Consider the following 27,581-nt stretch of genomic DNA (forward strand, 5'->3'; position numbering starts at 1 on the left):
CCTGGGCTGAGGTTAGACTGGTGTGGACTGTGCAGAATTTAGGGAGCTGTGCTTGACTGTCCAACGAAGTCTCAAGCACCCCCCTGGATCCCTGTGTTGCCTGCTAGTGAGAACCAAGGCTGAGCGACGGCAGGGAGGCTGAGGGTCTGGAGTGGGCGCGAGGTGGGGCTCACCTGGATGATCTGGGCGGCCAGCTCGGGCGTCCCGTGCTTCAGGTCGTGGCCGTTGATGGCCAGCACCCGGTCGTTGCCGCTCAGCCTGCCGTCCTGCGCCGCCAGCCCCCCTTCCAGCAGGTCGAGGACGAAGACGCCCGGCTCGTCGGTCCTGCGGACAAGTTTGATGCCGAGCTGTTCGGCAGAGTCCCGTTTGTGAAGAACCACCTGGAAGACCTCTTCCCGGGGCGAGCCGACCTCGGGGCGGTTGTGGGCGCGGCTGCCGAAGCGTCTCTCGCGGAGCACGGTGAGGTGCAGCGTGCTGCAGGGCTGCGACAGCACGGCGCGGGCGTGGTTGTGGGACACGCTGCTGATGTTGTGGTGGTTGACCTGGAAAAAAGGGTGATGACCGAAGTGTGACCATCTTTCATCTTCCCAACTTGTAGCAATGTTCATGTAACGGTTCTGAAGGAAACTGACTTTGTGAAAATGATACACAATCATTACTTACAAAGACAAGCACTCCAAAGGCATTTTAAAATGTACAGAGTTCCTAAAATTAACTTAGTGACTAGCATTAACTAGAGAATAGTCGTCAAGATCACAGGCTTTAATGATAGTCTTGAATGAGGGTCCTTGGTTCTGCCCTGTAACTGGATAACCTCGGGCAAATTACAGAACTTGTTTCCTCACCTGTAAAACGTGTTTACCATCCACTTCATAGGGTCAGGAAGTGCACGACTAGACAACATCAGATATTGCAAGTGCTCATGAAAGACTAGTTCTTGTGGAACAGAAACTGAAGTTCTACTGGATTACAAATTTACTTTTCCAAAATGAAATACACTTAAGCTAGAGAAAATAAACTGAGTTTTATTTTAAGGAAAGTGGTATATCTCAAGTATACAGCCTTATTTTAGATGAGTGACTTTTACTTTAAAGAAAAGCTGATAATCATAATTCCACTCTAATTCTCTGGCACACAAGTGTAACATAATTTAATACAGAACATTTACTTATTAAACTTTATAACCTTGAAATAAAGTACAGTGACTGATCCTTGGACCTGTAACATCACTGACAAAATATACCCACCTTCAGTTATTTACCTAGTTAGAGGAAGAGATTAGCACAGTTCTTAGTATTTATCACAGTGAGAGTTCCTCTGAATCAGCCTGAGGTGAAAGTGAGGGGGAACCAGCGCTCTGAACATCGGTTATGTGACAGGCTCTGGGTGAGGTGTGATCACCTAAACTCCTTAAATTTTTTTCACATGAAATCTACGTGAAGCAAGACCTCCCCCCTTTCTGTTAATCTAGGGTTGATAGTTTTGAACACTGTTAACTTGAATTTTGTTGATTTTGGCCTGTTGGCATCTTTAAAAATTCAGTCATCAAATTCATAGATGTCATACACAAAGTTGCTATTCTCCCAAGTCTGCAACATCTGTGCATTTGGTAGCCATCCAAGCCCTCAATAAAAACACTGAATACAGGGTCAAGTAGAAAATTAAGGCAGTTTCTAAAAAAACTAGCCTGACATGAATCCATTAATCAAAAACCATCATTTCTGGCTACTCAGCTAAGAGCTACCTATCTCTAGGCTCACAGTTTTCCTTATATTCAGGTATGTCACAAATGACTTTACGAAATATCTGGCTGAAATCCGGCCATAGCCGTGTGCAAGCATGCAGCCTCACAGTATCCTTGTGAAGTAGGTGTGGAATATCCCACAGCTGGAAGAAGATTTTTTCCTTCATGAATGTGTGGTGGCTGGCAAAATGCAGAGAAGGCAGAGACCGGATAAAATACCGTCTCCAGGCTTCGTAACAATAGCACCAGCAATAGTAAACTCTACCACTTTGGCTAAATGTGTTTTGTACCAATGCAGTCAACACATGGCTGGAATTATTTTCCCTCAAAACTGAACATGCCTCAATCATTGATGATAGATCAGACTGAAAATACCCATTCTTCATAATGCTTTAAAAGTTATATTATCTTTAATAGTGACACTGATGTAATTTATAACAATATTTTTTTTCTTCAAACTGTTCAAAAGGCTGCATCACAAAAGGCCTTGAAGGTTATATGGGTCTCCTCTTCAAAGAGGCTATTTAGTAGAATAAGGTGTGTGTGTGTGTGTGTGTGTGTGTGTGTGTTTAATGCGGGAAAACCAAAGCTACACCCCGTCACTGCATATAGTTTGCTAAAATAAAAGCACAGGCAGCTTGGCAGCTCTTTGCTCTATAATAAACCATCTTGACCACTCTTGGGGATTTTCAGATTGGCTCGCTGTGTTATTTATGTATCTTATACAGAGTTGGGCCAGGTAGTAAACCAGGTAGTAAAAAAAATTCCAAGCAGCCTTCTTTCCCAGTGTTTACTTTTGAATGACCATAAATACTCCACATTTGGGCAAGGGGTGTGGCTTTACTTACTGGCTCCAGCATACCAGTCAGAAACTGAGCAGAAGTTAGGGCCCACAGTAGGAGAGATCCTTTTGAATCCATTAACCAGGTTATGTGTTCTTACTTTTCTTATCAATTTGAATCATTAAACTGGACTTATTAAGATGATCATTACTAGAGATATTAATATGTGTGCCTCCATAAACAATAATAGTGCCTTGGAATTTCTACAATGTAAATTTACAGCTATGAGTTAATTTCCAAAAATGTAGTCAGTAATTTCAGATAACTATAATTTTGAGTTGTAAGGATTCAGTTATGTTACTAAACACAATTCTCTAAAATAGAAGAGTAAAAGGCCCGCTGCTGAAATATATTAGCAAATAAAGCCTGAAAAACTATTTAACCTCAATGGTATTCAAAGAAATGCAGATAAAAACAAAGCATTTGTTTTCACCTTTAGAATTTAGAAAAAGAATGAGTAATATATACAAATGTTAATACCCAATGCTAGTACATCACTGGTAGCAAAAAAGAAAACACAAAAATGAATGTACACATTAATAGGCTGGAAGTCGGAGAAAATGGGAGAGAGAAAGAACGCTGTGTGAGCTGCAGACGGGGGCATGTGGGCTCTCCTGATCTGGACCGCCCGGGTGTCAAAAATGCCAGGGCAGCCAGCAGACTCAGACTGCGAGCTGGGAAGTCGGGAACACAGGGAAGGTTTTGCCAGCCTGGTGCAGCTAGAGTGCTAATGTCATAAAATGACAGCAACTACAGCATACAGTAAATAGCTATCTTTTACTAGTAAACCCAGTGAAGAGCTAGCTACGGTCTGAGCAGGAAGCTGATTTTATGTAAGCGGGACTGGTTACGCTTCCTGTACCCCCTATTTCTTAGTATTTAGTAAGAAACAAAACACTGCTAGAAAGTTCAGTCTGTGTCAGCCTTGCTAAGGGCAATGAAGGAAGGGTTTGGGGCCCGAGTGTGTTAAAGTGGGAATAACACACTGTGAGGGGCAGCGTATAAGTGGGAGTGGAAAAATTCCCAGTGGGTCCAAGTTTTGTTTTAATAAAGGAGATGGCTATTCCTGACAGGATGTTATATCCAAGTCCACTCTTTTACTGATTCAGCAAGTATTTCCTGTGCTTATGACACACACAGCACTATGAGAAATCTGTATCACAACTGGTACCGTTAGGGTGGCTGCAATCACCATAGAAAGCCAAGCCCATTTAAATAGTTCACTGTGATTATACACCAAGAGATGAAGAGTAAAGCAGTGAATGTTGTCAGTAATTCAAGTAAGGAGAGGTCAGAACGGGCGAGAAGGGCTGAGCAAGGCTTTAAGGATGAAGGTGGACAAGCCAGCCCGATGGGACAGGCTGGAATTGGGAGTGAGGTGGCGGCAAGAAGAGCGCCATGTCTGGCTTTTCCACTGGATTATAAATTCCACGAGGACTGGGGGAGTACCTTGCTCTTAGCTGTATTCTCAGTGGCTAGTACAGTGCCTAGAACATTACAGCTGCTATGCGTGAAGCAAAAAGGAAGGGTTACGATGAAGATGACAGGCTGTGCAAGAGACCACAGAGGACCGTGAATATTAATCAGTCTGGGTGTGACGCTCTAATCACATTTTCCCAAGGAGAGCAGAGTTACAGATATATTAACCTGGCAGTGATTTTGTCGGATTGAAGAGTGGAGAGCTGGGCGGCAGGGACGTCTGGTGGGGGTGTGTACAGAGTTAGACACAGCAGTGGGGGCCTGGACTGAAGAGGGAGCAGGGAAAGGGGAAGTGAGGGGCGGGTGTCAACACATCACGGTGAGGACCAAACAACGAAGGAGGGAGGAGTCCTGGAGCTTGGGTTCCTAGAAGATAGTTTTCCTTGTTACGAATATTTCTTCTCTCTCCTTCTGGAGGTTATTATTTCTTTTAGCTTCAACTATCATCTACACTTGTATGACTCAAATACCCAGGCCAGTAGCCGCAGAACTCCCGTCCCATACAGAAGAATCCTCCCCTCCCCCTCCCCTCAGTCCCATGTGCCCTCTAAGAAAACAACATCTTGTCCCAAGCTAGTTCTTTTTGGGGAATAGCTATTTTTTCTTAAATATCATCTTCTGATAGAGAAGGTGAGGGTGGCACCAAGGGTTAATGAGTGGAGTGCACTAGGGAGCCGACAAGAGACGGCTATCGTTTCTGAATTCCAGCTTCAATCCCATGGTATAAATTGTAACTAACCAGTGCTGCACGTTCTGTCTTTTCCAGATGGTAGTAATCAGTGTAGTAGAGGAAGATAAACTAGACAATGCAGGTGATGGGTGGATGAGAAAACTGGGCTTGGGATAAGAGGATGTCAGCATGGGTGGGATGGCCCCGAACTAGCCAGCCCTGCAGACCAGGCCGGGAAGAGCCCAGCCGGCCGCAAGGGCCCAATCACTGCAAGCAGAGTTACATGCGGGATTGGAAATGAAGTAGGGAGAAAAAATACATTCCGCGTACATGGGCAACAGGAGAAATTACAGATAAATTCTGACTTGTTTTGCATATAATGACAGTAAACCTAACCTCTATACAACTCAAGTTCCACAGTACCATAACGTTCTGTATTAAACTTATGAATAAGAACAAAAGAGTGCAAGTTAACACAGTAATTAAAACAGATACCTGAAGAATCTGGTCTCCAGCAAGGAGTCTCCCATCTCTGGCGATGATCCCATCCCGATAGACTTCCTGGATAACAATGTTAATCAGTGGCGTTTCATTGCCACCCACAATGCTAATTCCTAGCTGAATATAAGGATTAGACCGGTGAATTTCAATTGTGGTGATTTCGCCTTCTGGTAAGCTAAGTGGCTGCTGTGTGGCTGCCAAGTTAGAAATGAGAGAGAGAAATAGATGGAAAGAGAAACAGTTTATATTTTGGTTATCATCTTCAGGTAAATAAGTCATCTTACATTAGTAGATGGCAAAGAACTATGCAATACCGCTGGATAAGGAAAGCAGAATGGCAAAAAATATCTGTTAAGATTATCTAAACATTTCCTCTTCCAAAGGTGATCAGTGAATTATCACAAATAGCCACTACGTATCAGATCACGAGGGGCGACACAGTGATCTGATGAAGCAATATTAAGAGAACGTCATCTCGACCTAACTGACGAGAGAAGGTTTGGTCGGTGGAACACGTGTAAATAATGCAAAGCAGCATAAAGACGACTCTGTGGCATGTGATCACCACGGGGTGAGAGAGGAGTCACAAAGGCTCTAAGAAGGGGTGGCTCTTGGAAAAGGGTTATGGCTGGGGCAGGGAAAATTTGAATTTGTAGTAAAATTTGGAATTTGTTCAAGAAAAGTATATTTAAAAATAAATACCTAGGGCCAACCATCAAGACGTGCCCAAGATCCATGACTACAGGCCTTCTGTTCACTCCTAGTGGCTGAACAGTCAGATTCGTGGCGGCCACCAGAGCAGAGCAATAGTCACAGGCGTGGCCGTGGGGTCAGATATACACCCAGCCCTTCCCTGGCGGCACAAGCTGACCAATTCGTCCCTCAAGATTCAGGCCTCTCCTGTCACAAACCACCTCACAGCACCGTCAGCGGCATTTAGTCAGCTAACGGGTGGGAAGGGTCTGGCACATGCGTGACACAGGCAGCACATAATTTGCGGTATTATTTTTGTTGCTCTTGATGTTGTTGTTTTCTTGGTCAAGAAGCAACAAGCGTTTGCACACAAACACCCAGTAAGAAGCAGGTCAACAACCAGTGAATCATGGACTAAACAGAAGAGGGAGGGAAGGGTCACCTTCCTCAGAGTAAGTTCCGAGCTCTGCTTCTAAACTGCAAACTGTCAGACTTGTGCACTTAAAAGGGTGAGTTATGTGCTATGTGGATTATATCTCAAAATTAATTTTTTAAAGAGGAAAGAAAACGCATGTTGGGAGAGCAGCAGGGAGTGGTGGGGAGGAAGGCAACGCCCGGTTTGAGAAGAGGCGAGGAACACAGGCGGCGGACACGTACTGTCCCCGGCGGGGCTCTCCTCAAAGACGGGGTTGTCCAGGCCAGGCTCCTCCGTCCAGGCGGGAAGGGACACCGATGTCAGGGTCGGCCCTGAACAGTCCGCTTCGGGTGATAAAGTAGCTGGAAGATCTATGGCCGTGGTTCCATTTTCATTCTCGATCTCCGTCTGAGTTTTACTAGTTTTCCGTCTCTCCAGGGCAACTCTCTGATGAGAAGCTCCAGGGCATCTAGAAAGAGAGCATCAGGTGGTTTCCAGATGATTTGAAAGGAAAAAAAAAGTGATTAACAGTTTGTACCACAACAAAACAATGGCAATGGCTTCTATGCAAAAAGCACCTAGAAGTACCCACAAGCATTTCCACTAAAACGAAGTTCTTACCACTCCATGGAGCAAATTTAAAACAAGGCATTTGCATAAACATGTACTCAGGAACCTATTAGTACCAGAAATACATACACAGTGTAGTACACCAGTACAGATCCCCCTGCACTGTGAGAATCATCCTGAGGTTCTGATTTCATAACCCCTTTTACAGGTTAAACGGCTGGACCACAGGAGTGGCAACCAGCACCTTCCTCCACAAGCCCCCTGCGTCCTGCCTTAGACCCTGAGTACCCCTGCGCCTCTCTGCTCTCGCACCCAACACTGCACATCACCTGATAGTGGGTGGAAATACATCTGAAGCTTTACCACTTGCAGGAAGGCACAGCAAAGGCTCACATTTATGACAGGCATGGGAGGAGAGGAAAACATATCTCCTGGTTTGTAAAAACAGAATTGCAACTGTGGAATTACAGATATGCTATGAAACTTGAAGAATATATTTCTAAGTACTGGGGAAACTTACATAAGCACCAAGAAATAAGGGCTGTTAACTTGCTTGTTTTTACTTACTTAGGCCAACAAAAGGGGCAGATATATGTTTGTTTAAACATTTAAAGAAAGTCTTTATACACAGATGTTAGAAGTGCTGCAAGGTGCCAGTTCTTTCCCACCTGACACCCCGACTGGACAAAGTGACGAATAATGCCCAGTTTGAGGAGTGGGTGGAAGAACCAGGGATTTGTACAGGAGCGCCAGGCACACGCTCCTAGACCCTGACACGACTCTCAGACCCCACCTACTCTCCTGTTGGGGTAAGAAGTTTAGGAAAGGGTGGGCAGGATGGGCGACAGTCTTGTGGCTAGGGCTGCAGACCTTCATTCAATAACAGTATTCTTAAAAATCTAAAATTTCAATCAAAATTAAGGACAGAATTCAATTAAAATTGAAAGCTATTCCTTAATGATAAGAGTAATAAAATTTCCCTCATGAACTGAAGATTTATTTTAGGTCCTGGATTTCAAGTTCTTGAAAAGGATCATTATGAAATTTCTTTATTCAACACTCTCTCCGGACATGCTTTCTCTTCACCTTGCTAAGAAGGGGGTCCACTTATTTTCTTCCAGGGAGTGTTTCTGCAAGGGCCTGGCAACTATGTTTGAAACTTATGTCACTGAAAAAATTACTTTTGTCAAGTAAGCATATTTAATTAGAAATGCATTTTAAAATATTTTATTCAACAAAGAATTGACACTAAAAACTGAATCAGAAAAAATACTTTTGACTAAGAAGACAGGTAATGATTTAGTTCTCAAAATATGTATCATACACAAGTATCTACACGGCCAATAGCTAGTCTTTAATGGAATAAAAGCACTAGGAACAGGAATTGAAGAGGAAATACAAACAGTGTGAACACCTGGGAATTAGCCTAACAAACAACTAAAAAAATCCTACAAACTAAATAACCATAAAGGCTAAGATATAGTTATTAAACATGGAAAAACAAATTTAAAAAGCAAAACTTAAGATTGTTAGAGAGGTGAAGAAACAGGTATACTTATGTTTCCAGTAGGGCAGCAACTCGTTAACAGGAATTAAAGATATTAAAAATGATACTATGTAAAAATATGGAAGAACAATCCTACCCAGGAATAGAGGAAGGTTACAGAGGGAACCTTCGGGAACACCCATGTTTAAACATGATGGAGCAGCTGAGTAGACTGAGATAGAACAACCAGACAACAGTGTCAACAAAGAAAAAGCGGCCAACTGTGCAAATGCCATAAAGGGGGCAAATAAGATAAGGGCCAAAGCACTGGTTTGATTTGGAAATTAAAAGGTCATGGTGACCTTAGAAAGAACACTTTCAGTGATGAGGGCAAAAGCCCAGACTGTAACACAAGCAGTTCTGTTAACAAAATACATGCATTCCACAAAACTGCACACCAAAACTTACAGAGCTTACGCGGAAAGAGGACCGGGCTAGACCACTCAACACTGGGGCATCTGGGGATGGAGAATGGCTGCTAATGGGTACAGGGCTTCTTTGTGGGGTGTTGAAATGTTCTAAAAATTAGATTGTGGGGACTTCCCTCGTGGTGCAGTGGTTAAGAATCCACCTGCCAATGCAGGGGACACGGGTTTGATCCCTGGTCTGGGAAGATCCCACATGCCACGGAGCAACTAAGCCCGTGCACCACAACTACTGAGCCTGTGCTCTAGAGGCCGCAAGCCACAACTACTGAGCTCGCACGCCTAGAGCCCGTGCTCTGCAACCTACAACGAACAGTAGCCCCCGCTCGCCACAACTAGAGAAAGCCCGCACGCAGCAACGAAGACCCAACGCAGCCTAAATAAATAAATAAATACATACATAAATAAATTTATTAAAAAAAAAAATTAGATTGTGATGATGGTTACACAATTCTGTGAATATACTAAAAACCACTGAATTGTATACTTTAAAAATAGGTGAAGTTTATGGTAGGTAAAATATATGTCAATAAAACTAATTTTTAAACAAAAGGTGAATAGGGAATGAGTAGATCAGAGCAGGCTTGGACAGAGAAAAGCTCCTGACCACAGACAGCCCACAGCCAGCATCCCTCAAATTTGTAAACATTTGGAACTGAAAGAGAAAGGAAGAAACCAGAATTTGCTGGGTGTCTAATTAGGGCCAGTCACTGTGTAGACTTTATGTACAGTATTTCACTGAATCCTCACAACTGCTCTATCATCCCCATTTCACAAATGGGAAAGTTAAAACAACTCACTACGCCAGCATCACACAGCTATTAAGTTATGGAGCCAAAATTCAAGCCAACTCAGATCTGATTTAAAGGTGCCTGCTCTTCACACTGGATCATACTAAACTTATGGGGTTCTTTTCCTAGGCCTCAAGAAAACATAAACTGAATTTGTTCCACAAACTTGTAGCTAGAAACACAGTCATAGAATGTTAGCGTGAGAAAGGCTTTGGTGATCATGAAAACACAAACGGAAATCACAAACAGCAACAAAAACCTGTGCATCTTTTTAAATGGAGCATTTAACAATAACAACACAAACCGCAATTGGCATAGGGGGATATAACTGGGATCATTCCAGCAGGTAACTGAGTGTAGCAGGAGGCTAGTTTGGAGGCTATTACACATGATTAAAAGCAGCAGAAAAGAAGTGCCTGCACCACTGAATGAGATCAGGGTAGGCATGGGCTCAGACGATGCAGGTGGAAGTGGAGCCCTGAGACAGTGGGCTGCCCTTAACAAGGGCACTGGAGGCAGTGTGACCTGCCACAGGCTGAGGGCTGTGCCCCCCCCAGGCAGGCTTCTCTACATGCAGGTGTGTCTTTACATTTTTCCTAAATAAAGCCCAAAGGCTCTTGCAGCAGCTACAGCCAAACTGAGGGACTTTTCCTCTCCTGCTGAAGCTTATAATTTCATTCCACTATTCTGGCTCTCCTTATGGAGGAAAATCACATATAAACTAGCTTGATTTATGGCATGGTGGCATCATTCCCTGAATAACGATGATTCACATTAGGAAACACACAGTGTAACAGAGCAAACTGTATTACTGGTAGCAGTACTAGGTAGGCTTAGTGGTGGTGGTGGCAGCAGTAATAGTAGAGGTAAAATCAAATGGGGCACAAGTGCCAACACAATGCCAGGTACTTAATGCAACTCAAAGAGCGTGAGCATCTTAGAACCAAGAAAAATGATAAATAGAGTTACGGATTACAATATGCAAACATCACCTTAAGTGATATCAGTGAAAATGTTAGATTAAGGGTATCTGAAAAGCCTCTCTTCCACAAAGCAATGCGAACACTGGCAAAAATTGTCAGAAAAATTTCTGAGCTCTGGAAATAAGCCAAGGTTCTGTAGCAATCCGGAGTGCATTTATTTGAGAAAAATGGCTGAGTCTTAGTAGACCAGTGAGCTCGTAGCATTTGAACTTGCCCTATTCCCATCCCCACCTCCCCCAGTAGCCTGGGATAGCCATGGCCCACAGTCACAGTGGAATCAGGAGTCTGGCAGCCGCGGGAGGAGCAGACTGGAGCACCTGCAAAGCCCCATTTGTAGAGAACTGTCATTAACTGACCTGTTGGTTCCCTGGAAGACCTCACTCGCAAGGCTGTCTTTATCTGACCTGACTTGGGGCTCACCCAGTGCAAAGGCATTTGTTGGGGGGAAAAAAAAAAAAGGCAATCGTATAAGACTGTGGCTGCCTGAGGTAGACAAACAAAAGGCTAATCAAAAAGTTTAAAAGGAAAAGCTAGGGAATGAAATGTCCAGGGCTACATGCATGCACAAGAAAGAACTGAGAAGGCCCTAAACTCTCACTCCTGGCTAACACGGAAGCTATGGGAAGGCAGGAAACGAAGGCTAAGGAGGAGCTGCCGACTGCCTGAGTGCTGAAGGTGTGCCCACCGTGCGCACAGAGCCCCTTGGGAAGAGTGGGAGATTCACTGGTTACAGGCATTTAAGAAATTCTCTGTTCAATCATCAGCTGATTAGAAAAATCACTGAACAAACAGGAACAAACAGCAATAATAAATCCTGAAGAGAAAGAAGAATCTGACTTCCAGACTTGCCACATTATTTAAAATGTCCAGTATTCAATACAAAATTAAGAGACATGCAAAGAAATAAGTAAGTATGGCCCATACATGGGAAAAAAAGGAGTTAACAGAAACTGTCCCTGAGGAAGCCCAGACATTGGCCTTACGAGACAATGACTTAAATCGAGTATTATAAATATGTTCAAAGAACAGAGGACTCCATGTCTAAAGAACTAAAGGAAAATATGAGAATGATATCTCATCAAATAAAAATACCAATAAAGAAATATAAGTTATATTAAAGAGCCAAATAAACATTCTGGATTTAAAAATAAGTACAATAAGTACATTTATTATAAGTACAATAAATGAAATGAAGAATTCACTAGAAGAATTCACAGGAGATTTGAACAGGTAAAAGAAAGAATCAGTGAACTTAAAGGTAGGTCAACTGAGATTATCCAGTCTGAGGAATAGAAAGAAAAAGAATGAACAGAAAGGATAAAGCCTCTAGGTCCTGTGAGACACCATCAAGAGTATTAACATATGCAGAATGGGAGTCCCATAAGGAGACAGAGACATTAGGGCAGAAAGAATATTTGAAGACATACTGACCAAAATCTTTTCAAGTTTGATGAATGCTGAAAACAGCAAGAGTGAAGAACCTCATCACAAAGAAGTGACCCTCAGTAAGACTGCCGCCTGACTTCTCTTCAGAAGCTATGGAGAACAGGAGGCTGTGGATAGCATATACTCAGAGTGCTGAAAAAAGACTGTCAACCAAGAAGTCTATATCTAGCAAAACTATCCTTCAAAAACAGGAGAAATTAAGACATTCCCAGATAAATGAAAACAAAGAGTCTGTTGCTAGCAGACTTGCCCTATAAGAAATACTAAAAGAAATCCTGTAGGCTGATATGAAAGGACCTTAGACAGTAACTCAAATCCACATAAAGAAATAAAGACCACTGGTAAAGGTAACTACATAGATAAATATAAGACAGCATTAAAGTGCTTTTTGGTTTATAACTCCTTTTTGGTCCTATTTGGTTTAAAAGACAACCCTGCGCAAAGCAATAATTATAATTCTGTTTAGATGGGCATGTAATGCGTAAAGATGTAATTTGTATAACAATAACACCACAAAGGATGTGGAAAGGAATGAAGGTATATATGAGCTAATTTTGTGTGTACTGGTGAAATCAAGTCAGTATTAATCTGAACTAGACTGTTGAAAATTAATATGTTACTTGCAATCCCCAAGGCAACTACTAAGAAAATAATTCAAAAAATAGATATGAACAGAAATGACAAAGGAATTAAAATGGCATACTTGAAAATATCTATTTAACAAAAAAAGAAAAAAAGGGAAGAAATGGATTAACCTTTAGAGAAACAAAAAAGAAATGACATATGGAAACAAATAACAAAATGGCAGACATAAATTCTACCTTATCAGTAAGTACATCAAATATAAATGAATTAAACACTCCAGTCAAAAGCCAGTGATTGGCAGAATGGATGAAAAAGACAAACAGGATCCAACTATATGCTGTCTACAAGAGACACATTTCAAAGACACCAATAGGTCAAAATTAAAAGGAGAGGAAAAAGATATACTATGCAAACATTAACATAAAGAGAGCTGAATGGGTATACTAATTTCAGACAAATAGATCTGAAGACAAAAATTGTTTCTAGTGACAAAGGACATTCTACCATAATGAAAAGGTTTGATTTACCACAAAACTATAACAATTATAAACATAAACACAATTAACAGCAGGCCCTCAAAGTACATGAAGCCAAAAATGACAGAATTAGAGGGAGAATAGACAATTCAAAACTAATAGTCTAAGCCTTCAATATCCCACTTTCAATAATGGATAGAACAACTAGACATAAGGACAAGAAAAGAGACTTTTAACAATATTATAAATCAACTAGACCTAACAGAAATCTATAGAACATTCCACCCATCAATAGCAGAACACGCATTCTTCTTGTGTACAAAATGGAGTATTTTCCAAGATAGACTGTGTGCTAGGCCATTAAAAAAAAGCCTCAGTAGTGACTGACTTCCCTGGCGGTCCAGTGGTTAGGACTCTGTGCTTCCACTGCAGGGGGCCCGGGTTCCATCCCTGGTCTGGGAACTAAGAACCCGCATTCCACTCGGCATGGCCAAAATCATTAATTAATTAATTAATATTTTTTAAAGCCTCAATAAAATTTAAAGTATTAAATTGTACACATGTTCTCCAATAACAATTAATTCAAAATGGATCAAAGACCCAAATGTAAGAGGTAAAAGCATAAAGGTCTTAGAAGGAAACATAGATGTAAAGCTTCATGACCTTGGATTAGGCAGTGGTTTTTTAGCTATGACACCAAAAGCACAAGCAAAGAAAAAAATAGATAAAATGGACTTCATAAAAATTAAATTTGTTTGTCCTTCAAAGGGCACAAGAAAATGAAAAGACAACTGATAGAACAAGAAAAAACATTTGCAAATCATATATTTAATAAGGGTCAGAATATATAGAGACTGCTTACAACTTACAAAAAGACAAACACTCCATTTTAAAAATGGACTAATGATGTTAAGCATTTGTTCATGTGCTTACGGGCCATTTAAATATCTTCTTTGGAGAAATATCTATCCAAATCCTTTGACCACCTAAATTGGATTACTTGACTTTTTGTTGAGTTGTAGGAATTCTTTATATATTCTGGATACTAGACTCTTACCAGATACATGATTTACAAATATATATCTGCTTTTTACATTATATAGGAGAAAAAAATGCTGGTGAGAATGTGTCAAACACAAACTTCTCTCCAAGTTAAAATGTGAATTTGAAAGAGCAATCTTGTCTCAGCCTACCCTGACCCTTAAAGGCTTCAAAACCATTTGATGAACTAGAAAAGCTCTCAGCATAGAAAAAGACTTCTTTAAAGGTTTTCTCTATATTGTACAAACTTTTTAGAATACTGTTAAACTCTAAGTTTTAAGAGGAAAAGAAAAATGGTTCTGAATTTTGCCATAAACCAGGGCACAAATGCTCAATTTAACAACAACGACAAAAAAAAAAAAAACCCCAAATTATCACTTATAATTAGCATAAGATGTTAGATTGCTGAGGATGAGGCAGGGATGAGGGGTAGAGAGGGAGGAGGAATGCTTTATAGTTGATGCTGCTTGGCAAAATTTCTGAAAGCAATTACTACAATGTTCCAGGAGTCATACAATATATAGAATATTTCTTAAGGGCTTTAGTTCTCCTTTCAGAGATGAGCACTTTCCCACATCTTTTAAAATTCTTCATTGTCTTCCTAATATATAATCAGTTAATAACTAGTCATTTTATTTTAAAACACAGTCATCTTTCATAAATGTTTTACTTTTAGCCATAGGAGAAAACGTCAGCTGTTCTCATACTGAAGCAGATTTCTTAAGTTCAAATAGGGAAGGTAATTTAAACTCAAAATTACCAGATTTAACAAACTATTCCTAATGCTGTATTTCTACTAATAATTAAAATAATCGTAATTCTCTGTCTCATGACATCACTCTTATTGCTAGTTTGTGTTGCTTTTACCTGGCTACAAATTTTTGTCCTCTTCCCACAAAGTAAAGCTTAGTTCCCCTCCCCTTGAATCTGGGCAGTTATGTGACTATAGCATAAGGGATGCTATGTGACTTTAAGGCTAGAGCATACAAGGCCATGCAGCTTCTTGCCTTATTTACTGGAACCCATGTAAGAACTTAAAATACCCTGAGGCCACTGTGCTGGAGAGGCCACCCATAGGCTCTCCTGTGGACAAGTCCTGGCTGAGCCCATGCCTCTAGTGGACCTCCATCAAGGTGCCAGACATGTGAATGAAGCTGCCGTCTTGGAAGTAAATTCTTCAGTTGCAATTGCTGCAGTCCTGGGCTTTCGTTCTTGCCAGCTGTGGCCCAGATTGGACAGAACAGAGATGAGCCACCCCTGCTGTGCCCTGTCTGAATCCCTGACTCACAGAATCCATGAGCAGAATCAAGCACTCACTGTTTTATGTCACTATATTTGGAGTGGTTGGTTTCTCAGCAATAGATAACCAGAACATACATTAACAATTAAATTGAACAAACATTAGATGAGTGTCAACTTTCTAATCTTTATAATCAATAGTCACTCTTAGCTGCTTACACCAAGCAAGTCACCTCACCTTTTCAAATCATTCACCTTTTTCAATGTATCTTTCACAACACAGGCCTAAGACACTTTGGAAATGATTAAATTAGTAGCTCAAATATTAATAAGCACACTTGGAAAATACAACTTTCAACTGGACATAATTGCTTAGCTTTTATCAAACTATAAATGAAGGGATAGTCTGCAATTCCCAAGTTTTTATATCATCAACATAAACAGCTTGATAGAAAATACTACTGATACTTCGACTACATATTAAGTTCTTATATGTATTTTAGTTAAGTAAATATTCCTAAGATAATTTCTCTATAAATCTTCACGTTTCTGACATTTTAATAACATCTCATTCTATCTCATAAATCTAAATGATTTCTAATGAGTACACTCACTTTATAACACTGATATTTAGGAACAGAATGAACACGTATACTCGCGTGTATATGAAACTTTTACTACCACATAACAGCAGAGAACATGATTCACCCTGGGTAAGGTCAGCATGTTATGTTAGAACGGTAAGCAGGAATACTGAAGTTTAAGTCTAACCATGCCATTACCTATCTCCAAATCTTTGTGACTCAGTTTCCTGATTCGTAAAGTGAGGGGATAAGATTAGATTCAATTCATGATTTCATGTGTGCGTATAATGACAAGCTGTTCTATACCAGACTTATACTATTATTTCTAAGTCCAATATATTGTGCTAAGCATTGTTTTTCACAGCAATCAAGATTACTGCAGATTTACACTGCACAAGTGACCTATAAAATTTAGAAATCAACACATTTATTTTGGTCATTTTATGTGATTCTATCTCCAAAAGAGATGAATTTTAACCCTTCTTAAGGGTAGAAACAATTTTAAAGATCAAGTCTTTTATCAAAGTCAAACGATAAAACTCACTAAACAATCAGCCAAATAGATTACTTAACCTTTTAAAAAGCTTTTGTCAGTAGAATAAAAATCCCCACTAAATGTTTTAAAGTTTCCAACCCCTAGTTCTTGTTCAGTCAATTTCTTGAACACAGAATTTTACAAGATCTTAGCGAATAAAATCACAGATACAGGCAGACCTCATTTTATTGCGCTTCCCTTTATTGCCCTTCACAGACTGCATTGTTTACAAATTGAAGGTTTGTGGCAACCCTGTGTGTCATCAGATGATGGTTAGCATTTCCTAGCAATAAAGTATTTTTCAATCAAGATATGTAAATTTTTAGACCTAATGCTATCGCACCCTTACTAGACTACAGTACAGCGTAAACAGAACTTTCATATGCACCGGGAAACCAAAAAATTCGTGTGACCTGCTGTATTGCGCTATTTGATATTCACTTTACTGCGGTGGTCTGGAACCGAACCTGCAACATCTCTGAGGTGTGCCTGTACCCATTTCCATGTTGCAACAGTATTATAATTTTTAACAGCTGCATGATATCCCGATGCACTGATGTACTATTGTATTTTTAACCTTTCCCCTACTGTTAAGTAATCAGATTGACCCCAGTTTACTGAACTCTGCACAATGTTGCAGCAAACATCTTTATATACAATTTTCCCTTCTTTTGGACTATTTCCTTAGGATAATAAGCTAGATAAGAGGATACTGACATTTACAGTTTTTGAAACAAACTGAGAAACTGCCTTGCAAAAAGAGTCTATCATTATATCCTGCTACCATGTGACTATAACAACCTCACATTGATTAAGTGTAAAGCGGTACTTCCTGACTGTAGTTTTTACATGCATGTTTTTGATAAATAATAATATTAAATGACGGTTGCATGCAACTTGTTTGTTGTATCTCCTGTGCGGGATTTGTCTGTTTACTTACTGATGCCTTGGCATTTGTATCGGGTTTATTTGTTTGAGCCACCTCTTTATAGCCTAGAGTCGCTTCTCTCTCTCTCTCTCACCTGTTTTTAAGATGTGCCTCCAGGTCGCAGCGCTGCACTACATCTTGGCACACTGAAGAGAACGGACATAAAACTAATAATTTGTCCAGAAGTTTATGAACTAGAATGCTAGACTTCTTACACAACTTAAAGTGGAGTCTCTTCCGGTCCAATGGACAGAAATCCTTCTCTTGCAGGAAGTTTCTGAGGCACTTGCAGCAGAAGGTATGTCCACAGGGGGTGTCTAGTGGCTGCAGCAGAGGCTGAAGGCAAATGTGGCAGACCAGGTCGTCATCCACTTCGTCCTGGTAGTTGTATAAGTGGTTTTCTCGTGTCCAGTGCTGCTGGCCGCATTCAAAACACAGAGGATTGAAGGAGGAGGAGGAGGTCTGCTCCACAGGCACCATCTCATCGTTTGTCGTTCCCATTTTGAATCAACGGAAGCAGTTTCTGTATCTTCATACATTAGACTTCCATTAAAGGTTTGATTTCTTTTAAAAGACAGTGATGTATTTGACTAAAACCCAGGTCTGTTTTTCTAGACTAGACAAAACAAAACAAAACAACCAGAAAAGTAATTACTATCAATCAACATAGGCTAAAAGAATCAACATAATATTACTATGTTGACTTTTTTAGTAAAAAATTAAAATTTACATCAGGGAATAAATTAGTCGTAAAAACATAAAAATGACATTAACTGATTTGCTTGTTGGCTAAGGATGACTTACCTTGCCAAGTTCTTGGTGAAAAAAGAACTTAGGATTAAAAGCAAAGATGTCATATTAATATGTGGTGTGACACAGGAAACAATTTGTTCTACTGACTGAAATCCCCCAATACTTCACTGCTTAATGGTAGTTTCAACGCCAGTTAATCTACGTAGTATGCTAATAATGCAATTTGAGGTATATAATGCAATACATTTGCATTTGCCATCCCAGTCATGGTTCCCTGCTTCTGACTGATGTTACACATTTATAGTGCCATCCCAAAGACTGTGTCTTTGAAATGTAGTCTCAAGGATAATTCAGTGTCTTAAAAAAATGACCTTTGCTCTATACTGTTTGGGAGAAACTGGATTTCAAAATATATATGTATGACTTGAATATTCTCTCTCTATAATACAGATTGCAGAAAGATAGATCTGCACAGCATATATAAATAACATCTCTGCAAACTCCACAAACTTCAATACTATTTTATGCCATTAAGAGAAAAAACCCACTGATTCAATTTTAATATTAACTTTTAAAGGTGGCAGGGTAATCTAAGACACATCTTTAGGCTTTATTCATATGTACATCAGGGTATTAAGAGTCAAGAGGATCCTGAGCGCTGTTCTCGACTCTGGAAGACTCTTATTTAATTGAAGCTGTCTGTTCACAAAGCAATAACTTTGTCTTAGCTTATTCCTGTTGGGCTGACCCTGAAGATGAGTGTGAAGTACAGTGTGTGTGGGTGAAAATGGAGTTTTGGAATTGAACTCCTTGCCTATAAATGCTCCCTAAATAATTGTGTATATGAAACCTGTATAATAAAAAGTATTCTCAATAAAAAAAAAAGAAACCCACTATAATTCAATTAAACAGATAAGGCATGTTATAAATGTCCATCCCAGCTCACATTATTCCACACTCCCATTGCTTCTGGCTTACTCAGAGCAGCAGAGTGCACGTGTGTGTGTGTGTGTGTGTGTGTGTGTGTGCGCGCGCGCGTGCCTCCTCTAAGACAGCAGCCTGTTCCAGTTTGGTGCAGGGCTAGCAAGGAATGCTCCCCTCACATAACGGTTTCCATACCTCCTGCTGCTGCAGCACCAGGGGTTAAAAAATCACCTCCAAAGGCAGCAGCTATGTTCATTCTGAATATTTACAGTCTCTGGTATGTGCCAAACACTGAACAGGGAGATAAAGGAGGTGGGGAGAGGACAGTTAAGAGAGCCCATCATTGGGTCATATGGTAGTTCTATTTTTAGCTTTTTAAGGAACCTCCATACTGTTCTCCATAGTGGCTGTATCAATTTATATTCCCGCCAACAGTGCAAGAGCATTCCCTTTTCTCCACACCCTCTGCAGCATTTATTGTTTGTAGATTTTTTGATGATGGCCATTCTGAACGTGTAAGGTGATACCTCATTGTAGTTTTGATTTGCATTTCCCTGATAATTAGTGATGTTGAGCATCTTTTCATGTGCTTTTTGGCCATCTGTCTGTCTTTGAAGAAATGTCTATTTAGGTCTTTGACCCATTTTTTGCTTGGGTTGTTTGTTTTTTTGATACTGAGCTGCATGAGCTGTTTGTATATTTTAGAGATTAATCCCTTGTCAGTTGCTTTATTTGCAAACATTTTCTCCTGAAACTAACACAACATCGTAAATCAACTATACTCCAATAAAAAAAAAAGAAAAAAAAAAGAATGCCCATTGTGAAAACTCAATGAACTAAATATTCTAAGAAAGTTGTGCACCGGATGCTGTGTGAATGCAGAGAAAGAGGAGGAGAGCTGGCATCTAACTCAGTTTGGCTTTGTAGCCAGAAATACTTTCAAGAGGGGACACAACACGGCTGCTGGGCTGTGACGGGAAGCCCTGGCGAGAGAGCAACACGGACAAGGGCCTCTTCACGTCCTGAGTGTGCACGGCACATTCGGGAATGAGAGCCGGTGAAACATCTGAGGCAAGAAAATGAACTCAGAGCGGGGGGATTCTGAAACTGGGGTCCTGTACCAGATCAGAAAGGGCAGACACCATGTTAATGCTGCTAGCATTTGTTTCAGTGATAAAATTCTCTTCTGATCATATATATATATGTATATATATATTTGCTATTTTATTTACTTGGAGTATTTATCAGAAAAACAATATTAACATTTTAAGAGATTTAACAAGAACTACCATGAATTATGAGGGGGTGGGACAAGATTCAGATGGCATGGCTGAGTCATATAAACTGTGTTTTTAAAAACAACTTAATAAAATAGTAATAGCAGCTTGTGATCTAAACTATCAGTACAGCATTAAGACAGCAGACACTTCCTGTACTTTGTAACTCATGGGGCTTACACTCTCTGAGCACCATAGCTTTTGTCAGTCCAAGGTATGTGAGATTATGGAGATAAACATCATTTACCTCAGGCAAATGGACCACTTCAACCTCTAGGTATTTTAATACAGAATGTCCACAGACTCTTGTTTCCTACTCAACTAGCAAGAAAATTCATATATCCCTTGCTCTTCTTTGTTTGTGATAGTATTTATCCTAATTTTTTTCTCAAGAATATACACTGCAATTCTGGCCTCCCACATAATGACTAAGGAAGCATTTCTCTTAAGACTATTATATTTTAGTTATTTTCTGAATCTCTAAATAACTTTGATTATTTTCCTATCACAAAATATTTTCATGAGGAAGAAGAACACGTTCCCATTTAAAATACCAAATAACAACCGCATTATCAACAGCCCCGAAATGCCTGTTACCATGACACAAACATTAAATGAAAATTTATCACGGGTAGATCACTAACACGTGCATATAAATATTGATTAAACAGTTTCAAGACCATACAGCCTAAGTAGTTAAGAGCACACACCCTGGAGCCAGTCTGTGAGGGTTCAAGTTCTTGTTCAGTCACTTACCAGCCCTGTGGCCTGACTGAATTTCTCTGTGGCTGTTTCCTCCTCACGTGTAAAATGGGGGTAGTAACAGTGCCGATCTCAGAGGGGTGATACAGAGAATAAACAGGCACATTAACAGGTGCTGAATAAATGTTAGCTATTACTACTATTACTAAAGATAAAGAAACAAATGTTCAGACAGATTTTATGATTTGCCCAAAGCTGCACAACTTATAATTACTCAGTAAGAGAGAAGGAAGATAAATCCAGTTCTTTCTTGTTTCAAAATAACCCGATAGTAAATTAAGTAATTATAGGAAAGAGGAACGGTGTTTCATGAAAGCCTGAGCGTATGGATTTTTTAAAGACGAAGGCAGTCTGCGCCTGTTTTCCAATCCCCAAGCCCACTCCTCTCCTCCCAGCTCCGGCAGGTGACTTGATTTCCACTTTGTGAGCAAGCCCACTCCTAACGGCTCACAAGGCTTCTTACACTACTGTCCCTCCCCGGAAGCTGTGAGCTCCTTAAGAGGTGGACCTCCAGCAGGGGAGAAGCTCAATAAATGCTGAATGACCAACTGGGTGACCAAAGTTAGGTGGCCAGAAATACATTCATGTACACAGGAGGATATACCCATGTTTAATTTTTTTTTTAATTTTATTTATTTATTTATTTTATTTATTTATGGCTGTGTTGGGTCTTCGTTTCTGTGCGAGGGCTTTCTCTAATTGCGGCAAGTGGGGCCACTCTTCATCGCGGTGCGTGGGCCTCTCACTATCGCGGCCTCTCTTGTTGCGGAGCACAGGCTCCAGACGCGCAGGCTCAGTAGTTGTGGTGCACAGGCTTAGCTGCTCCACGGCATGTGGGATCTTCCCAGACCAGGGCTCGAACCCGTGTCCCCTGCATTGGCAGGCAGATTCTCAACCACTGCGCCACCAGGGAAGCCCTCATGTTTAATTTTGATTTCAGACATTCTATTAACACAATTTGAAATACTAAAATACAAGTTAAATAATAGTCTTAAATATTTTCCAAAATATAAAGATAAAATGTAGCATTATGTGTATCTTTACAAGCTATATTATCCGTGTAGCTAATATAACAGTAATGTAACAGGAACGGTAAACAGATGGATGCTATCAAATCGGCTGGGAGGGAATTCCCTGGTGGTCCAGTGGTTAGGACTCTGCACTTTCACCACCGAGGGCCCGGGGTTCGATCCCTGATCTGGGGACTAAGATCCTCTGAGTCGCGTGGCGCAGCCAAAATAGATAGATAGATAGGTAAATAATCAGTTGTCTCATACTTTCTCTCATTTAAAAAATAAATAAATTGGCTGGGAATATTACAACACATTTAAGATAACATCTTGAAAGATAATCAGTGCAGTGGAGAGGGAGTTATATAAGACTGTTTACTACCTAACTCCAGTTATGACTAACATGCTTGCTTTTCCTGGTCTATGAGACAAGACTATCCTGCTACATCTTGAAGACGCTCAGAAGGAGCTACGGTTTTTCACAGTTAATTTGCACACTCCCAAACTATGTTATTCAGATCATTTCTCTTAATGTTACTTTTGACTCAGGCTGAAAGAGTCCTCACTGGCCCTAACTAGGAGATCCAGCCCCAGATAAAAGAAGATGAGCTAAGGGTTACCACCAAAGTATGGTTAGATGGGGATCATCTCTGGTTCCTCTGACACATCAGTGCTGAGTCCGAGGATACCTCTCCCCATGCATCCCAGCAAAATCCTACTCACGCCTTAAGTCTTAGCTCCACCTCCACCCCCTCTGTCAGATCCCATCAGCCTCCTTCCCGCTCCCGGTTTGCCCCCTCTTTCCCTTCTGTTCCTGCTGCTTTTTACACACGCCTTCATCTCATCAGTTACCACATTTGCGTGCTTGCTTATCTGTCTCCTTACCTCTTGGAGGTTACGGTAAAGACAGTATCTTCTTTATTTCTTGTATTCAGGTCTTGGCACATATTGTGAAATTAAAAAAAAAAGTTCTCAGGCTCATACTGGAACCTGAAATGTATAAGAGTCCTGAGATGTATTATATAACTACGTAAATATATGAGAAAACCTTGCACATTAATTTGTGGCACTGCAAAGCAATCAACATACTGGACCCTGCCCTATGATTATAGACAAACTAGGAATAAGATATTACTTCCTTTAATCTTCAAAAGTCTGAGGGGAAAAAAAAGGGTTTTTTTTGTTTAATGATGTCAACACAAGAAAACTTTCTTATTGTATATGTTACATATCAGCTTTCATAGCTACCTTTGTATAAAGCAGTGGTTGTCAAACTTTTACATCTAAGGATCCCTTTATCCACCCTGGACAAGTTTGGCTGTTTCTTAAAAAAACAAAACAAAAAACAAAAAAAAACTACCATACAATCCAGCAACTGCACTCCCCGGCATTTATCCCAAAGAAATAAAAATGTTCGCACAAAAACCGGTACAGCTTTATTTGTAATGGCCTCAAACCAGAAACAACCCAACTGTCCTTCAACAAGTGAACAGTTAAACAAATGATGGCACATCCACACCACACGGCTCAGCAATAAAAAAGAACGAACTACTGATGTGCACACCAGCCTGGGTGGACCTCAATTATGCTGAGCGAGAAAGCCGATCCTAGAAGGTTGCATATTATATTTTCCATGTATATAACATTCTTGAAATGACAATGCAATTAAGTAAATTAATTAAAATGTTTATTTATTTGTTAATAAAAGATAAACCCATTACATGTTAACATTTTTATGAAAAATAACTTTTTCCAAAATAAAAAAAAAAAAATATATATATATATATAGTGCGGAGAGAAGCATTGTTGATGTAGAATGTATTTTCCAAATCTGGAGTCTCAAATCTGTTTCTGCTTTCAACCTTTTGTGAGATCACATTGTCAAGTTTCCTCTGGAAAACTCTACTGAACACTCATGAGAGAATGAGGGTGAAAAGGGTAGGTAAAGTCTTAGTGTTACTGGGAAAATAATTTTGACCTTGTGGACCCAATGAAAACACAGGGTCCTGGGTCACCCGTGGACAAGTAGTACAGAGCACTGAAGGGTTCTGACACCCCTCTTCCACAAGAAGAAGTACCAGTCAGTAACCAACTAGACTTTTAAAAAAGACAAAAACTAAAAAAGGCAAAATGTGGAAGTGAGCCCATACTGGAAGAATCTGTCTTTCCTGGAATGAAGCTCTTTCTCCAGAGCCTTCTCCCACTGAAGAAGCATATCTGGATATTTCACTGTACAGGGATATTAAGCATATTAAATGAGACCCTTACATAAATTCTATTCTTAAATTAATCAAAACTTATTTCCTATTGCATGTCATGAGGAAAATGATCAAATACCAGTTTTCCAACAATTCCACATCTATTATTTATAATTCTCTCACTGTCTACATAAAAGTGTAATTCAGCACACTTAGCAATTTGTCGCCTATTCCTTTTTATCAAGTAGAAATATCTGAAAAACCATTTAAAAATTCTTAAGATGCTACTTGTAGTTAGATGTACCCTATTTAATAATCTAGAAAATTAGTAAGCTAAGCAAAAAAATGCTAGAAGCTATGAAACTTAGGCTCTGAGCTCCATGCCAGCTGGGTAACTAGGTCACTACACAATTCATTTCCATTCACCACATGTTTATCCAGTGTCTACGAGGTGCTGGTATTACATAGATATTCTGGTGCCTAGGCTTCCTGTCTACACACTATCAGCTTTGCTTAAATAGTAATAAACCACACATCATACACACACACACAGTTTAAATCTAGCTCCAAAATTCTCATGATTTTATATCTTTTTATACACAATAAAATATTTACTGATATGTTATATTTACATTTTAGTCCTGACATCTGTTATTGTTTTTTGATAACTTTAATAATCTCCAAAATATTTTATAAAAAGGAGGTTAAATTGTGGCTGGCAGAGAATTTACAAATTTCAAATGTCCTTCTACTTTAGTTTCTCTAATTTTGAACCACTAATCTATGATGAAAACTTTTTTTTTTTAATGCAAAAACCAAAGTGGATTACCTACCCAATTTCTGCAGGCTCAGAGAGTTATACTAGAGTTATACTTCTAAAAATAATACTAAATTATGTTACCTTATAGTAATTTAAAAAGAGAATTGATGGGGCTTCCCTGGTGGCGCAGTGGTTGAGAATCTGCCTGCCAATGCAGGGGACACGGGTTTGAGCCCTGGTCTGGGAAGATCCCACATGCCGCGGAGCAACTGGGCCCGTGAGCCACAACTACTGAGCCTGCGCGTCTGGAGCCTGTGCTCCGCAACAAGAGAGGCCACGATAGTGAGAGGCCCGCGCACCGCGATGAAGAGTGGCCCCCGCTTGCCGCAACTAGAGAAAGCCCTTGCACAGAAACGAAGACCCAACACAGCCAAAAATAAATAAATAAATAAATTAAAAAATGGTCCACATCAAAAAAATCTTAAAAAAAAAAAAAAGAAACGAAGACCCAACACAGCCAAAAATAAATAAATTAAAAAAAAAAAAAAACCCCAGAATTGATATAAAACTATTTCAAAAAGGAAATACACCATATGGAATGCTAAACATTTCCATACAGCTAAATACCCAGACAGACCTCCACCAATAAGAAAAGGCTTCTGTGGGAAGGGGTCTTCCAGGAAAGACACACTCCCACAACACGTGACCTCTTCTCAGCAGCACTCCTCATCAGCCAGCCGAGATGGGGCAATTTCTAACATCTTAAAGAATGTCACAAATTCATAAGAGTTGCACAATACATTAACAATGCTGGGTGGGTTGTGAGGGGAAGTAGTTTTCATTGGTTTAGTTTTATTGCATGCCATGTTCACCTGCTGGATATAATTTTAATACTTCTTTATATGACATTCAAAGGCAAGGGTTCTGATTTAAATAAATAATATGTTTTCTTCTAAAGGATGAAACCTTTCAAACATTTAACTTCTTGCACAGTAAATTTAGAAAACATTTGTTTTCAAGTGATTGATAAATTCTTATTTTCAAGGTGTTTTCAATTTCTAATTTCTATAACTGTGGATCAAAATCCCTCTGCTAACTCCCAGTTATCCAAGGAAGTAAAGGGCATCAAAAAGAGCACTGGCCGTGGGTTCAAAATTTGGCTCTGCCATGCACTCACTAGCAATGTGACACCATAACGCGGCATAGCAATTAGAAGTTTATAAATCTCAATTTCCTCATGTTAGAAATAGTATCTTGCTTATGGCACAGGATTACTATGAAGCTAAAAATGTTACACTGCCAGAAAAACCTCTTACAAACCACAAGGCATTAAAACACAAACTTACGACTAGATTAATGACTGTAAAGGACGATGTAGATAAGAACAGACAGCTGGGCTAATCGGTGGCCCGAGCTCCTTTCACGAGACTGGTCACGGGAGGCCTGTGTCTGATTCTTGGCTCTGAGACCAGCAACCAGCTCAGCCCTTCCCCACTCTAGACTCCACTCTCTGAACCTACAGACCAGTGGGCCAAACCAGATAAACTCTAAAGTTACTTACAGACCCCCAATTCCATGATTCTAGAAATGTGCTTTGAGCACACATTTTTTCCCCCAAAACAGAACAAACATTTTTCTTTACTATTATCCAGCATTGTATTAACTATAAAAATGATCTAAATCCAAAGCTTATCAGGGGAGGTTTTTGTGTGTTTCTTTTTTGTTTTTTGATTTTGTTCATTTGTTTGATCTTCATAGTACTGGACACTCTTTTAAGTTCCCGACCTGAAAATTTCTCTTTTTGCAGACAAGTGTATGGACAAGAGAGGAGGGCTAGATATATAACTGAACATCTCCATATTTTTATTACGGTGGGACAACGTACGATACTATAGTGCTATAAGACAAAAATTACTTTTCTTACTGGTTCTCCTGAAGTGCTATTTAGGAGATGCTGCTACATCTATTTGAAGGACTAATATGGTTAGTTTGTCTGCTTTTTTTTAAAGGCAAGCATAGGTAATTGTCAGTAGTATAAACAGATGTTTTAGATGGCAGATTTTGCTCCAGACTCAAACTTACATTTTTCCATTCAAGAAGCATCTAAAGCTACAGAAAAAGAACAAACCTTTCAGTCTTACTTCCTTCAATAACTGCAGAGAAATCAGCAGGACACTGCTACTCCGTGATCAAGCCCACACAATAAAATAAATGAAGTGGAACTAAACCACAGTCAGGAAAGGTTTTATGGTGGTGGTATTACTAATAATTAAGATTCCCAGACTTCTTTATCGCAACTATCAGTAAGGTATAAGAAATTTAAATGCTGCAGCTTTCCGAGCTAATTAGGGACACCGATAATTAAAAGAACAGATATTATTTAAGATGCTCAATTTGTCCCAGT

At 39.9% G+C, this 27,581-nt stretch overlaps 1 protein-coding gene across 7 annotated transcripts in view; it reads right to left on the reverse strand.

Moving 5' to 3' along the window:
* Positions 1 to 27,581, reverse strand: part of LNX2 (ligand of numb-protein X 2) — an 86,791-nt gene that overhangs the window by 25,685 nt on the left and 33,525 nt on the right. For 5 of the 7 annotated variants that reach the window (XM_036831201.1, XM_036831198.1, XM_036831197.1 and 2 more), the window contains 4 exons: positions 17,588 to 18,109; positions 6,587 to 6,813; positions 5,231 to 5,430; positions 174 to 542 (listed from right to left, as the gene is read on the reverse strand). In XM_036831201.1, the coding sequence (XP_036687096.1) occupies positions 174 to 542; positions 5,231 to 5,430; positions 6,587 to 6,813; positions 17,588 to 17,994 (1,203 nt within the window). In that variant the 5' untranslated portion in view covers positions 17,995 to 18,109. Of the gene's footprint in view, positions 1 to 173; positions 543 to 5,230; positions 5,431 to 6,586; positions 6,814 to 17,587; positions 18,110 to 23,104; positions 23,213 to 27,581 lie in introns of those variants that run through there. The other 2 variants (XM_036831200.1, XM_036831202.1) reach the window with 2 other exon arrangements.

Source organism: Balaenoptera musculus, chromosome 18, assembly GCF_009873245.2.
Source record: "Balaenoptera musculus isolate JJ_BM4_2016_0621 chromosome 18, mBalMus1.pri.v3, whole genome shotgun sequence".
Taxonomy (NCBI): Eukaryota; Metazoa; Chordata; class Mammalia; order Artiodactyla; family Balaenopteridae; genus Balaenoptera; species Balaenoptera musculus.